The 14,651-nt window shown below is 43.5% G+C and overlaps 1 protein-coding gene across 1 annotated transcript in view; it reads left to right on the top strand.

Moving 5' to 3' along the window:
* BNIP1 (BCL2 interacting protein 1) overlaps positions 1-14,651 on the top strand; it is a 111,659-nt gene that overhangs the window by 87,665 nt on the left and 9,343 nt on the right. Inside the window, exons 2-4 of the mRNA XM_050793283.1 lie at positions 2,967-3,059; positions 5,317-5,409; positions 12,567-12,658. Of these exons, the coding sequence (XP_050649240.1) occupies positions 2,976-3,059; positions 5,317-5,409; positions 12,567-12,658 (269 nt within the window). The 5' untranslated portion in view covers positions 2,967-2,975. The remainder of the gene's footprint in view (positions 1-2,966; positions 3,060-5,316; positions 5,410-12,566; positions 12,659-14,651) is intronic.

The raw sequence follows: 14,651 nt of genomic DNA, 5'->3' as shown, positions 1-14,651 counted from the left end.
CCAACAGCTGCTGGCGTTGGGGCTTCTCTGCTGTCCTAAATAGGGAGCTTCTATGTGAGTATCCAAAACACTGGAGTGACCTGAAGAAAGTAAACCTCAGTTTCTTTACAAGGTTTTAACCTTAAAATATTACCAGGAATAAACTTTATAGAATAACTTAATAACTTAATAACTAATAATAGAAAATGTATACAAGGCCTAGGATAAAGAAAACTTTGAAAGTACTGTGAAGGACACAGAAGGAAACTGAAATAAATTGAAAGATACACCAAGTTCTTAAACAGGAGCAGTGACATAAAACTAACAGTGCTAAGTTAAATTAAAAATAAAATGTTGCTAAAAAGTGTAACGTCATCCTAAGAAAACATACCAAGAGGTTATAAAAAAGTTTACACAGGGATAAAATCGCTGGAAGATGCTGGTAGGCAGTGGCGGTGAGGGGGCAGTGATGCGGGGGACAAGGGAAAGAGGTATTTAATCCTAGCAGATATTAAAAGTCATTATAAAACCATAGTAGTTAAAACTCATTTTGATGCATGAATAGGCCAGTCAAGCAGAATAGAAGGTCTAAAAGTAGACTCAAATATACACGACAATTTAGTATGGCAAATGTGGCATCCAGAACCAGTGAGAAAAAGGTAGACTCTTCATTAAATAGTATTGGAATAACTGAGTAACCTCCCGAAAAAGTAAAATTGGGTGTATATCTCACACCATAAGCCAACATATATTTCAAAATAGATAAAGATCTAAGTGTAAAATAAAAGTCACAAAAAACCACCCATAAAAACACTACAAGGAAATGTGGGCAATTCCTTTAAATCCCTGTAAGTGGAGAAGGCTTTTCCAACTTGGACCCTGAATCCAGGAATCATAAATGAAGATTGATAAATTCAGTGTAAAACAAGATTAACAAAATGTTTAATACCAAAACACCATAAGCCAAATCAAAATTCTATAGACTTTTTAAGGCTGTAGATGTCTTAAAAAAAAAATGAAAATAGAAAAGCTTTGAAACTCATCTCTAAGGACTAATCCTCCTAATATATAGAGTTCCTGGGAACGGATATGAAAAAAACCAACAACCCAATAGAACAAGGAGCAGACAACAGAATAAATACAAATAGCTCTGAAGCATAGGTAGAGTTTCTCAGCCTCCTTCATGGTCAGATAAGTGCAAACTAAAGAAGCCCTTTTCACCTAATCAGATCGGCAAAACTTCCAATGTTTGTTAACCTATCATGTTGACGAGGCCACGGGAAACGGGCATTTATGCCATGTTGCTGGAGGGAGTTTGGATTGACATAATCCCTAGGAAGAGCAATTTGGTAATACGTCAGAATTTTTAAATGCATATATCCTTTGACCTAGCAACTCCATTTGCTGTGGGCAAGTCATTATTCCTCTCTGCCCCGTTTTTATCTCACAGAGTTGTGAGACTTAAGCGAGACACACATGAAGCACTTAGTACAAAGTTCCTGGCACATAGGAAGTGCTCCCAAAATGTTGGCTAGTAGTAGAATAACAGCAGCTAACGGGCACTGAGATCTTACCATATGCCACATTAGCACACTGTGCTTGGTGCTTTTCATGTATTATCTCATTTAATTATCCAATCTGTGAAGTAGGTGCTATTGATTATCACCAGTTAGCCTCTGAGGAGACTGAAGCACAGGCATGCAGTGCTGTGGACAGGATTTGAGCCCAGGCAGATGCCAAGCCTGGGATACACTGCCTCTCTATTAGGTGCAGTGGGGTGATGAATACCTTACGAGAGGGTGTGTAGAGGCCTGTAGGAACACAGACAAGCACAGAGCCCTGCTTACAACAGGTGGGAGCCATATTGATTTTTTGGGGAAAAGATGGCTTTCAGTAGAGGCTGTGCCACTTTCAAGATAGGTAATCTTGCGACAGGGTTGATTGGTGGTTATTTTAATCTACTTTCAGCTCATCTCCTGAAGTGTGATACTAGTGTAGTGCAATTTCAAGGGTGGTTGTGAGGATTAAGAGAGATGAACATTCAGGTCCTAAGCATTTAGGTCCTCACAATCTATTCTTGCTGAAGTGACCTGAACAAAAGCAGATGGAGTGGGGTCGAGTCGGGGAAAAGCTTTCCAGGGAGAGGGAACACCACATTCTAAGGCTACACATCCAGAAAGAGCTTGAGCAATCCAGGAAGGGCGCAGGGTGGGGTGGCTGATGACCTTGAGGACCAGCTAAGAAACTTGGATTATTTACTAACAAAAATAAAAGAGCCACCATTTGTTGAGGGTTTCCTCTGACATTTCCATCAAAACTACGTAAATCCATCAAAACTACGTAAATCCATCAAAACTACCCCAGCAAGGTAGATTTAATAAATCCAGTTGTATACAAAAGGGAACCACCAGAAGCCATAGAAGGGCTGCATACAGGGAGGCGACTTGATCAATTTCGTGTTTTACAAAGATCCCTCAGATCATGTGTTGGAGTGATAGGAAGTACTCTACTGACTCTACTGAACTCCATACTTTAAAAAATACATAACATTTATCATTTTCTCTTTTACTCCACAATTTATACTCACTGTAGAAAATATTAAAAATATAAGAAAGTTTGAAGAAACAAAAAATTGTCACTTGTACTTTCCAGAGACATCTCAATTGATACTTTTCTTCCAGTCTTTTTTTTCTATGCAAAAAATATATAGTTATTAGAATGCCTGACAGAAGGAAGATGGAAAGAGACCACTGTGAAGCATTATTGATATTCCCTCTTCTCTTCCTCTCCATGGTATTAAGGCCATACCAAGAGGAGAGGCTGATTTCCCTACACGTGTCAGGGAAAGTCCCAACTCTGCGGCAGGGACCCAAGCTTGCCATTTTCGCCGGTCTTTAGGGGGCGCTGCCCCGAGACTGGGCGGGGAGGGCGAGAAGGCGGTGCGAAAACGCGTTTGAACTTGGGCCCTGCCGCCGCCCGTAACCGGCGTCCCCAACATGGCGGCTCCCCAAGATGTCCACGTCCGGATCTGTAACCAAGAGATTGTCAAATTTGACCTGGAGGTGAAGGCGCTTATTCAGGTACTGATCCCGGGACCCCTGCCAGGCTCCAGCAGCCCTAACCCAAGCTCTGCTGGTCTGTGAGCTCGGTAGTGTCACTCCCGAACTTTCCCCACTTGGTTTCCCAGGCCACCGGCTCCGCCCCATGACCGGCTACCCGCCCTGGTCCCCATTTGGTTGTGTCCCCGTGACTGCTGGCCTTGATCCTTTTTCCGGGTGCCGCCGGATCGCCCATCTCCAGAGCACCCAACTGTTCTCCGCCCCTGACCCAGCTACTGCTTCGAGGCTCGGCTTTGCCACTTCCACTTGCAGTCCTGGTCGTCGCCCCGCCCCTGACCTCCTCACAACCTACCTGCCACCCTGCTTGGCCCCGCCCTCTGACGCTGCTTCCCCATTCTCTGGTAGCGCCCGGTAGGCAGCTAGCCCCGCCCCCTGCTGGCCAGCTCCCCTGGCATCCAAGGGCACCTGGCTCGGGAGGCACCAGGTGAAACGAATGTAACCTGGACCGTAGTTGTGATTTTATGCTTGAGGAAATCGAGTACGGCGCCAAGGCCTAGGTTAGAAGGCAGGCCTGGGTCAATGGCAAAACTGGGACCTGGACTGGGAAAGTCAACCTAGGAATAACACCTTAGAGTGTTACCCCGTTTGAACAGAGAGGAAATGAGGTGTTTTCGCCTTAAGCCATTTAAGGGTAGAGGTAAAATAAACGAGTTGATGTAGACAAGAATTAGGAATGTAGACACGGTTCCATGAGTTTAGCAAAAAGAAACCAAGAGTTTTAAACCTTGTTTTTTTGTTTTGTTTTGTTTTTTGTTTTTGTTTGTTTTTGAGACAGAGTCTCGCTCTGTCGCTCAGGCTGGAGCGCAGTGGCGCGATCTACTCACTGCAAGCTCTGCCTCCCGGCTTCATGGCATTCTCCTGCCTCAGCCTCCCGAGTAGCTGGGACTACAGGGGCCCGCCACCACGCCCAGCTCATTTTTGTATTTTGTTTAGTAGAGACGGGGTTTCGCCGTGTTAGCCAGGATGGTCTTGATCTCCTGACTTCGTGATTTGCCCGCCTCGGCCTCCCAAAGTGCTGGGATTACAGGTGTGAACCACTGCGCCCGGCCTAAACCTTGGTTTTTAAAGCAAATCATTTTCAACAAAGTCACTAAACATTAGATGTAGACTCAGAGTTTGTAACGAGGGGTGGCAAAAAGTGCAGGAAAGTAGGGCTCCCCAGATAAACCAGATGCAGAATAAACCAAATTAGATGCAGAATAAACAAATACGGTGCAAAGAAGTGTGATTAAATTAATAACCAGAGAAAAAGTGAAATTTGATGCAGATATTTAAAACTTCTCGAACTTCACTTCTCTGATGTATACATTACAAAACTTCTGGGCCAGTTATAGAAAAATAAACTTAGGTTTCATACAAATGAAATCACATTTTCACATAATCTAAATTGCTTAGGCACCCTTCTGTACTCTTTCTAACATTTGGGTTCTTGTGATTGCTGATGAGAAAGATTGATTATAGCTGGATGTAGTGCACCCTTACTGTGTTCCAGCAGCTCTGCTAAGTGCTTTACATACACACATAATCTATGATGTTCTCTGAGGTAAGTAGGGTTGTGATGAGGAAACTGAGACACAGAGAATTTAAATAACTTTCCAGGTAACTTTACACAGCTAATAAGTTGCTACAGCCAGGATTCGATCCACATGGTCTGTCTCCAGAGCCTGCTCTGAAAACTGGCACCAGTAATTCTGAATGTCCAGCAACAGATTCTAAATCTGCCCTTAAACATGTTTATATAAACACTCTAACTTATCACTGACGGTTTGTAAAATCACACTGAAAAAGTTAATCTCATCATATGAGGCCAGATCTTTAAACATCCTCATCTTACAAGTTGAAAGGATCTAAGGTTCTAAAGTTATAGTATAACTTTCGCATGTCCATTCTTGTTGGGCATATAAGCTGTTTTAAGCTTTTTCATACTGGCCAGGTAATGTTTTGTTAAAATTTAGGCACTAAAAATTAGGTCAAAGCAGTTGTGTTTCTTTCTAGGCTTTTATATTAATTTAACATTAATCTAAAGAGGAATGAGAAAAATGCCAATGATAATGTTTTTGCTTGTGTTGCAGAGGTAAACAGCAAAGATCAGGATGAATTATAGTCAGTATCAGTACATTAATATTAGTTGGTCTAAACCAACTCTCTCACTGTATGGATGGTGTCATTTCATTTCATTGCCTTAAGAAAGGCCTTTCATCTGTTCAATGTCTCCTAGGATATCCGTGATTGTTCAGGACCCTTAAGTGCTCTTACTGAACTGAACACTAAAGTAAAAGAGAAATTTCAACAGTTGCGTCACAGAATACAGGTGGGTATTCTCAGAACTGAGATGCTGAGTATCTGTCAATGAAGGGGGCTCAGTCCTGGGTGTATCCTCTGCTTGAGAGCCGTCTGGGTTCTTCAAACACCAGCTGATGGGAGCAGTAAACACTTAAGACAGTGAGGGTGACTCTGTACTAACCTGCTGTCCAGGTAAAAACGAGAAACTTTTGCGTGCAGAACACTGCCAGCTGTGTCAACAAGTGGATGGCAGGAACACCATTATCCTTGGAATTTTTGAAACCCTGAGGCCACTTCAAATACTTTCTCTTCTCTACCTTCTTTCTACCCTATTCATTTGTTCACTACCTCAATCCATCACACTCCTGGGTTTTTTTTTTTTTTTTTTTTAATGCTGTTACTTTGCTCAGCATCTTCCTTATTTCAGTAGTCACCAGTCACATCATGTACACATTCAATATGCCTGAATTCAACTGTGGTATATGTGCTGTCTCAGAAAACACTAGAGGGTGACAAGTAGCAGTTTCGTTTGTTTGTTTTATTTATTTCATGTTTTATTCTTATTACACTGGGCTGGGCAAAGGGTTGTGCACCACTGTATAGATCATGTTATTCTGTTGCTTTCATTTTTGAAAATGAAAATGAGGCCAGTAGTTTGAGAACAGCCTGGCCAACATGGCAAAACCCCATCTCTACTAAAAATGCAAAAATTAGCTGGGCATGGTGGCACATGCCTGTAATCCCAGCTACTTGGGAGGCTGACGCAGGAGAATCACTTGAACCCAGGAGGCAGAGGTTGAAGTGAGCTGAGATCATGCCACTGCACTCTAGCCTGGGTGACAGAGCAAGACTCTGTCTCAAAAAAAGACCAATTTTTTTTTTTTTTTTTTTTTTAAATAGAGATGGAGTCTCACTATGTTGCTTGGGCTGGTCTTAAGCTCCTGGGCTCAAGCAATCCTCCTGCCTCAGCCTCTGAAAGTGCTGGGATTACAGGCATAAGCCCAGACTATTGTGTTGCCTTCAGACAGAATTGGGATTTGGGTTCTAATTGTTTCCAAGTTCAGGATCTAGATCAGAATCAGACGACAAAGACCACTGTTTTGTGGGTCTAGGGGCTGCTGAGAAAAAGCCAGGAAACAGGTATAGAGCTGACTATGGAGGGCTCATGTTTCAAGGCTCCCATCTGGGCATCCAAGGATCCTGCATGCAGCTCATAGGTAGAGGGGCCCACAGCAGCCCCTCAAAGTAAACAGGGATGGCACAGGCCTAGAGCTGGAACTCAGGAGTTGGAAGGATGACTGCGTCTGTACACCTAAAAAGATGTTGTCCATCTGTATCCTGGAATCCTGTGTAGGCCCTCTCCATGAGGACAGGAACAGGGTTGGCTCCTTGGCCTCTAGTTGGCCTCATGAGTAGTCCAGTAAAAGTCCTGCAAACTTGTCATTATCTGGAGACATTCCTGCCAGCTCCTCTTCATGCCCCTCTACTTGAAACACTAGGCAGTTGCTTTATATTGTTCATGATTCTTCTTCCTCAGTTCTTTAAATTTGAGATAATTGCATTCTTTTAAGAAACTCTGGATCTCCTGGTCACTCCAAGGGTTGATTACTGTTCTGATGGTTTTTCTGGTTTCTTGGTTTCTTCTTCCTTCTTTATTTCCTGAGGGTTTTCTAGTAATTTCAGTCTGATGTCTTAGGTTCTCCATTTTTATCCCTGAGTTTCCTGAGTTTTCTCCTGGGATTGTTCTCACCACAGCCACAGGACCTAATGTTGGGTTGGCAGAGAACTAGCACTTACTCTGCCCTAATGGGATCCAGGAGAGTCAGGAGGTACTCTGAGTGTGGAAACTTGCTTGCTCCTCTAGACTTCTGGAGGTCTCTTAGAAGTAGCAGTTTGAATAGTGGAGATGTTTCCACTGCTGTGCCTTCAGTGAGGGTGAGGTGGGTATCATGGATCTGCCCATCTGTATTAGTCTGTTTTCATGCTGCTGATAAAGACATACCTGAGACTGGGAAGAAAAAGAAGTTTAGTGGACTTCTGACATGGCTCGGGAGGCCTCACGATCATGGCAGAAGGCAAAGAGGAGCAAGTCACGTCTTACATGGATGGCGGCAGGCAAAGAGAGAGCTTGTGCAGGGAAACTCCTGTTTTTAAAACCATCAGATCTCATGAGACTCATTCACTATCATGAGAATAGTGCAGGAAAGACCCACGTCTATAAGTCAGTCACCTCCCACCAGGTTCCTCCCATGACATGTGGGAATTGTGAGAGTTACAATTCAAGATGAGATTTGGGTGGGGACACAGCCAAACCATATCACCATCCCTGGATAGGTCTTGTGGCACCTGGTCTTGTGGTATTGGGGTTTTGTATTGGGCCTTTCTTGCATTGCTATAAAGAAATACCTGAGGCTGGTAATTTATTTTAAAAAATGAGTTAAGCTGGCTTATGGTTCTGTGGGCTGTATGGGAAGCATAGCAGCATCTGCTTCTGGGGAGGCTTCAAGAAGCTTCCGGTCATGGCAGAAGGCAAAGAGGGAGCAGGCATGTCACATGACAAAAGCAGGAGCAAGAGAGAGAGAGATTGAGTGAGAGCTCACTTATCATTAAGAGGATGGCTTATGCCATTCATGAGGGATCCATCCCCATGATCCAGACACCTCCCACCAGGCCCTACCTCCAACACTGGGGATTACCATTCAGCATGAGATTTGGGCAGGGACAAATATTCAGACTATATCAGGTCTAAAGACTTGTGCTTTTTTGGCCAGCACAGTGGCTCACTCCTGTAATCCCAGCACTTTGGGAGACCAAGGCAAGTGGATCACTTGAGGCCAGGAGTTCAAGACCAACCTAGTCAACATGGTGAACCTCCGTATCTGCCAAAAATACAAAAATTAGCTGGGCATGGTGACCCGTGCCTGTAATCCCAGTTGTTTGGGTGGCTGAGGCATGAGAATTGCTTGAACCTGGGAGCTGGAGGTTGCACTGAGCCGAGATTGTGCCACTGCACTTCAGCCTCGGTGACAGAGCAAGACCCTGTCTCAAAAAAAAAAAAAAAAAAAAAAAAAAAAAAAAAAAAAAAAAAAATTGTGCTTTTCATATAACATGGCCCCCAAAGCCCACCAGCAACTCTGTTTTTGCTTAACAGAGGTAGACAGTCTGTTCTAAAGCTGGTAGAAAAGCTGGCCAATTGGACCTCTGAGAAACAGGATGTCTGTGTCCTGTGTTTTGCCTACCTAAGAGATTTTCAAGAGCAATTTTGAAAATGTGCAATTTTTGCTATTGGAGTTAATTATAGAATTTCAGCAGCGTCACCATACCTAGCTGACCTCTTCCTGCCTCCATCTTCAGTACTGATTTAATCATCTTAATTTTTTATTTTTGAAAGGATGTTCCTTTTACATGTTTTATATATGTGTCTGTATTTGTATATATCAACATTCAGTGAAAAGTCTCAGTTATGCCCCAGTTTTGTTTTCTGTTCCCCTCTTCCAAACAGGTAGTCACTTTTGTTACTTATATATCACTCAAGTTTCTCTACCCAAATATTTAAAAAGACAAATTTCTTTTTTTAAATTTCTTTTCTTTTTTTTTTTTTTTTTTTTTTTTGAGTTGGAGTCTCACTCTGTCGCCCAGGCTAGAGTGCAGTGGCGCGATCTCGGGTCACTGCAAGCTCCGCCTCCCGGATTCATGCCATTCTCCTGCCTCAGCCTCCTGAGTAACCGGGATTACAGGTGCATGCCACCACGCCTGGCTAATTTTTCAGATTTTTAGTAGAGACGGGGTTTCACTGTGTTAGCCAGGCTGGTCTCAATCTCCTGACCTTGTGATCCGCCTGCCTCAGCCTCCCAAAGTGCTGGGATTACAGGCGTGAGCCACCGCGCCTGGCCATTAAGTATAATTTTATTATACGTATATTATACGTATATTGGAAATCTTTCCATTTCAGTAATTAGAGACTGTCCTCATTTTTCTTTTTCGTTTTCTTTTTTTTTTTTTGAGACAGGGTCTTGGGCTGTCACCCAGTCCAGAGTGCAGTGGTACAATCTCAGCTCACCACAGCCTTGACTTTCCAGGCTCAAGCGATTTTCCTCCTGCCTCAGTCCCCCAAATAGCTGGGACTGCAGCCGCTCGCCACCTCCCTCCGCCAGCTAATTTGTGTATTTTTTATAGAGATAGGGTTTTGCCATGTTGCTCAGGCTGGACTTGGACTCCTGGACTTGAGCAATTGCCCACCGTGGGCTCCCAAAGTGCTGGGATTACAGGCGTGAGTCACCGTTCTTGGCCTCTCATTCTTTTCTAAATAGCTGTCATTTTTTTTTTTTTTTTTTAGCCAGTTCTCTATCAAAGGGCATTCATTTGAACTGCTTCCACTTTTTTTTTAAGCTAACTTATTCCTTGACAGACTTTTCTTCAACTCAGCATGACTTCAACTCTCCAACTATACCTGTTACCTTCAGTATGAGTATTTTTATGTTCTTTTTAAATATCTGGGTGCTCACCCAGTGTTTATTTCCTTCACTAATTAAAATGACCTCAGGAATACGTTTACATTTACATATTTATGATGGCACCTAGTAGGGACCTAATAAGCACATGGCCGGTAAATGAATAACCCCATCCCAGTTTCAATCTGCATTTCTTAAGTATTTACATACTCTTTTTATACCTGGAAATAAATACAAGATTCCTGTTTGTTTGCCATTTTTAGCTTTTATTTGAATGTCTTTTTTGTGTGTTTCAAACAAGATTGTGTGATACTAGAGAACCGGCCTCATATCCTCAAAATCGTGTGTTCGGCACATGGTAAATCTTGGGCATTGACTGTGTGTAAGTATCTGTGTGTTTGTCTTTGTACATAGAGCTCTCAAACTGGAATTTGAGAGCTACTCGACCCCGCCATTCCTTTCTCCCGAACTATCACTGGTTCTCTTTGACAGAACTTCCAGGCAATCTTTCATGAGTAAATTGTACATTTCTCCCCCTTTTTAATCTCTCCCTTTTTCCCATGCATTCGTTCTTCCATTCAATGACTCAGTGCCCAGTATGTGCTGGGCACAAGGAATATATGTAGTGAATAATGTGAGATACAGCTCTGCTTATTCATAAAATTTACATTCTTTTTTTTTTTTTGAGATGGGCACAAGGAATATATGTAGTGAATAATGCGAGATACAGCTCTGCTTATTCATAAAATTTACATTCTTTTTTTTTTTTTTTGAGATGGAGTCTCGTTCTGTTGCCCAGGCTGGAGTGCAGTGGCATGATCTAGGCTCACTGCAATCTCCGCCTCCCGGGTTCACGCCATTCTCCTGCCTCAGCCTCCCGAGCAGCTGGGACTATAGGTGCCTGCCACCACGCCTGGCTAATTTCTTTTTGTATTTTTAGTGGAGACAGGGTTTCACTGTGTTAGCTAGAATGGTCTCAATCTCCTGACCTCCTGATCCACCCGCCTCCGCCTCCCAAAGTGCTGGGGTTATAGGCATGAGCCACCACACCCGGCCTGTATAATTTACATTCTAATAGGAAATACAGATTTTAAACAAATAATTATGAAAATAATTGATGACATTTGCAAAACTTTTCCAATTCACAGTTGATTATTTCTTTTATTCTCTACCTCAGCAATATTTGGGGGCATAAATTGAAAGTCATCTCTGAGCTATTGAAATGGTGGATACACAAACTTGTTCCAAACCAGCATGTGCAAATTGATACGTAAATAAGTAAATTAGTATAATTGAGCAAATACATTGATATTTCAGATCAATAGCGTGATTGAAGCTAGAACCTGTTTTAATTTGTAAACCAAAAAATGTGAATGGTGTAATGCTATCTTTAATTATAGTCCCTCTGATGGTTCTCTTATCTGAAGTTCTTGGGGTTTAATACTTCTGGGTATGTCTGCTGACCCTCACTTATGGTAGTTTATTTCCTCGGCGTTTGGTTATTTTGGACTGTGAGCACTCATCTTCAGCAGACCTCATCTGAGGGACTTTGTGCGGCTGGGTCGAGGCCAAGTCTCTACAGAGGTTTTTGCATTAGCTTCCCGCCAGGTCTCCTGGGATGATCACAAGTCTGAGAACACTTTTTTTTTTTTTTTTGAGATGGAGTCTCTATCTGTTGCCCAGGCTAGAGTGCAGTGGCGCAGTCTTGGCTCACTGCAAGCTCCGCCTCTGGGATTCACGCCATTCTCCTGCCTCAGCCTCCCCAGTAGCTGGGACTACAGGTGCCCACCACCACGCCTGGCTAGTTTTTTGTTTTTTTAGTTGAGATGGGATTCCACCATGTTAGCCAGGATGGTCTCGATCTCCTGGCCTCATGATCTGCCCACCTTAGCCTCCCAAATTGCTGGGATTACAGGCGTGAGCCATCATGCCCAACCGAGAACACTTTTTATGTTAATTTCTCTTCATGGAGTTTCATGAACCACTCAGGGAAGATAAATTGAACCCTAGATCAGTGGGAGGAGCAGCTCCCTGGTTGGTTATAAATTCTCAGGGGAGATTTTTTTTTAACCCCTCTATTTGGAAGTCATAGCAAAAAAAAAGGCAGGCATCCATGTTTTCACTCTGTGCTGGTAGATGCACATTTTTCTAGACTATTTTCCTGTGTCTGTAACCTTTCATGGGTTTTGGATTTGTAGTGATCTCGGTTCATCTTCCCAACCTCAGCCTCAGATGGCCCAAGGCTTCATTTTTCTGTCCCTACATGAGCTTTCAAACCTTCAAGTGCTCAAACTGCCTATTACTCGTCTTTAATGAAATAGGCACAGAAATTGCGAGTATCTGGAAATGAACAGCAGTTTGATATTTTAATGGTATCTAAGTGTGGGATCAGTGTGCTTATATTTCGTCATTGTTTTTCTTTTCGTTTCGGGCCTGCCCTTGGTGACAGGAGCAGCAGCTCTGACGCCAGGGTAGCCGTGCATACTCCCAGGCTGACTGTTCCAGCTGTTGTTCCCTTCTCACTTTTGGGCCATAGGGGTTTTCCTTACTTTCTTGCAGACTTCCCTATGGATTTAAAAGGATGTATGTTATATGTTACCTAGCATTCTGAGGTGTTCTGTTTTAAAAGGGTGCTTCAAGTGCTATTGTGTGCCCTTGGCAGAAATAGAAATGTTCCTCTGTTTTCATGTTGACTTTTGAAATCATTTTAACATGGAGTTATTTTTCCTCAAAGGACCTGGAGCAGCTGGCTAAAGAGCAAGACAAAGAGTCAGAGAAACAACTTCTACTACAGGAAGTGGAGAATCACAAAAAGCAGATGCTCAGGTAGGCAGGGCCTCCCCCCGCCAGCGGCCTCTGCTGGCTCACTTGTTCCCTGTGAGCCTTGCACGTGTATTTGCCTGACTTACTGGTGTTTTTTTTTGAGGGACAGTGTCGCGCTCCATGACCCAGGCTGGAGTGCAGTGGTCTGATCTTGGCTCACTCCGCCCTGTGCCTCCCGAGTTCAAGCAAGTCTTCTGCCTCAGCCTCCTGAGTAGCTGAGATTACAGGCACCCGCCATCACCCCTGGCTAATTTTTGTATTTTTAGTAGAGACAGAGTTTCGCTATGTTGGCCAGGCTGGTCTGTAACACTGGCTTCATGTGATTCACCCACCTCAGCCTCCCGAAGTGCTGGGATTACAGGTGTGAGCCACCGCACCCGGCTGATTGCGTCAGTTGCACACGGGTGGAATGTTCTCTCCCAATCAGTAATTCTCAAGTGGGGGCGAGTGGGGAAGGGATAAATAGGGCCTATCTGAGCAGGTGGAGCTGTGCATAGTTCACAAAAGCATATTTAACATTATACTGTATTGTGTATTTTAACCAAAAAATATGATTGCTTTTGTAATACAGGGTCATTTTTTTATCTAAGGATAATTGGTATCAGAAAAAAATCTACAGAAAGAAAACCTGCTTAAGGTGGACCACAATTTAGAAGGTTTTGAGTGGGATGCTATCTAAAAAAAAAAAAAAAAAAAAAAAGCAACAAAAACCGTAAATTAAACAAAATTGAGATCAAAAGATAAAACCAACTTTGAGGTTGTAATTGCAGGTGTGGCTAATCCTTGATTATATAATTATAGCGATATGCCATTTCTTGTTATTGAATTGGGAGAGGTTTAACTTTTCTGATGAAATTGTCAGACAACATGAAACAATATCTTTCCCTTCACATTTGACTTTTGTAGCAATCATAAAGAGGGTTTTTCCAATTATCTTTGAGGTATTCAAATCATTCTCTCTCTTTTTTAAAAATTTATTTTTGGCCGGGTGTGGTGGCTCATGCCTGGAATCCCAGCACTTTGGGAGGCAGAGGTGGGCAGATCACGAGGTCAGGAGTTCAAGACCAGCTTGACCAACATGGTGAAACGATGTCTCTATTAAAAATACAAAAGGCCGGGCGCGGTGGCTCAAGCCTGTAATCCCAGCACTTTGGGAGGCCGAGACGGGCGAATCACGAGGTCAGGAGATCGAGACCATCCTGGCTAACACGGTGAAACCCCGTCTCTACTAAAAAATACAAAAAACTAGCTGGGCGAGGTGGCGGGCCCCTGTAGTCCCAGCTACTCGGGAGGCTGAGCCAGGAGGATGGCGTAAACCCGGGAGGCAGAGCTTGCAGTGAGCTGAGATCCGGCCACTGCACTCCAGCCTGGGCGACAGAGCGAGACTCCGTCTCAAAAAACAAAAAAAAAAACAAAAACAAAAATTAGCTAGACGTGGTGGTGGGCACCTGTAATCCCAGCTACTCAGGAGGCTGAGGCAGGAGAATCGCTTGAACCCGGGAGGCAGAGGTTGCAGTGAGCTGAGATCGCTGCACTCCAGCCTGGGTGACAGAGTGAGGCACCATCTTAAAAAAAAAAAAAAAAATTTATTTTTAAAAAATTAAATTTTAGAAATGAGGTCCTGCTCTGTTGCGCAGTCTGGAGTGCAGTCGTAGCTGACTGCAGCCTTGAACTCCTAGGCTCAAGCGATCCTCTCACCTCAGCTTCCCAAGTAGTTGGGACTACAGGCACACTGCACTGTGCCTGGCTAGATCATTCTCTTTTGAAACCCCTGCTAAGTCGTCATTCATATGGGTTTTCTCTTTGTCTCTTGTTCACTGGTCTGCCTCTGCCAGATCTGTATTTGTGGCTTTGCGTCTGATTTGAGCAATTTGCCAGCATCATCTTCCCTGAAAGCAGCTGTGTATGTAACAGTCAGCTGTCAGGAGGACACCGATTGGCAAAAACACAGGCACGGGGAGGCCAGTGTAAGCAGAGGGAGGGCTGTATGAGTGGT

The sequence above is a fragment of the Macaca thibetana genome, chromosome 6 (genome assembly GCF_024542745.1).
Source record: "Macaca thibetana thibetana isolate TM-01 chromosome 6, ASM2454274v1, whole genome shotgun sequence".
NCBI classification, from domain to species: domain Eukaryota; kingdom Metazoa; phylum Chordata; class Mammalia; order Primates; family Cercopithecidae; genus Macaca; species Macaca thibetana.
Note: the sequence above shows the minus strand (reverse complement) of the source record. Positions and strands in the feature narration are given on the sequence as shown.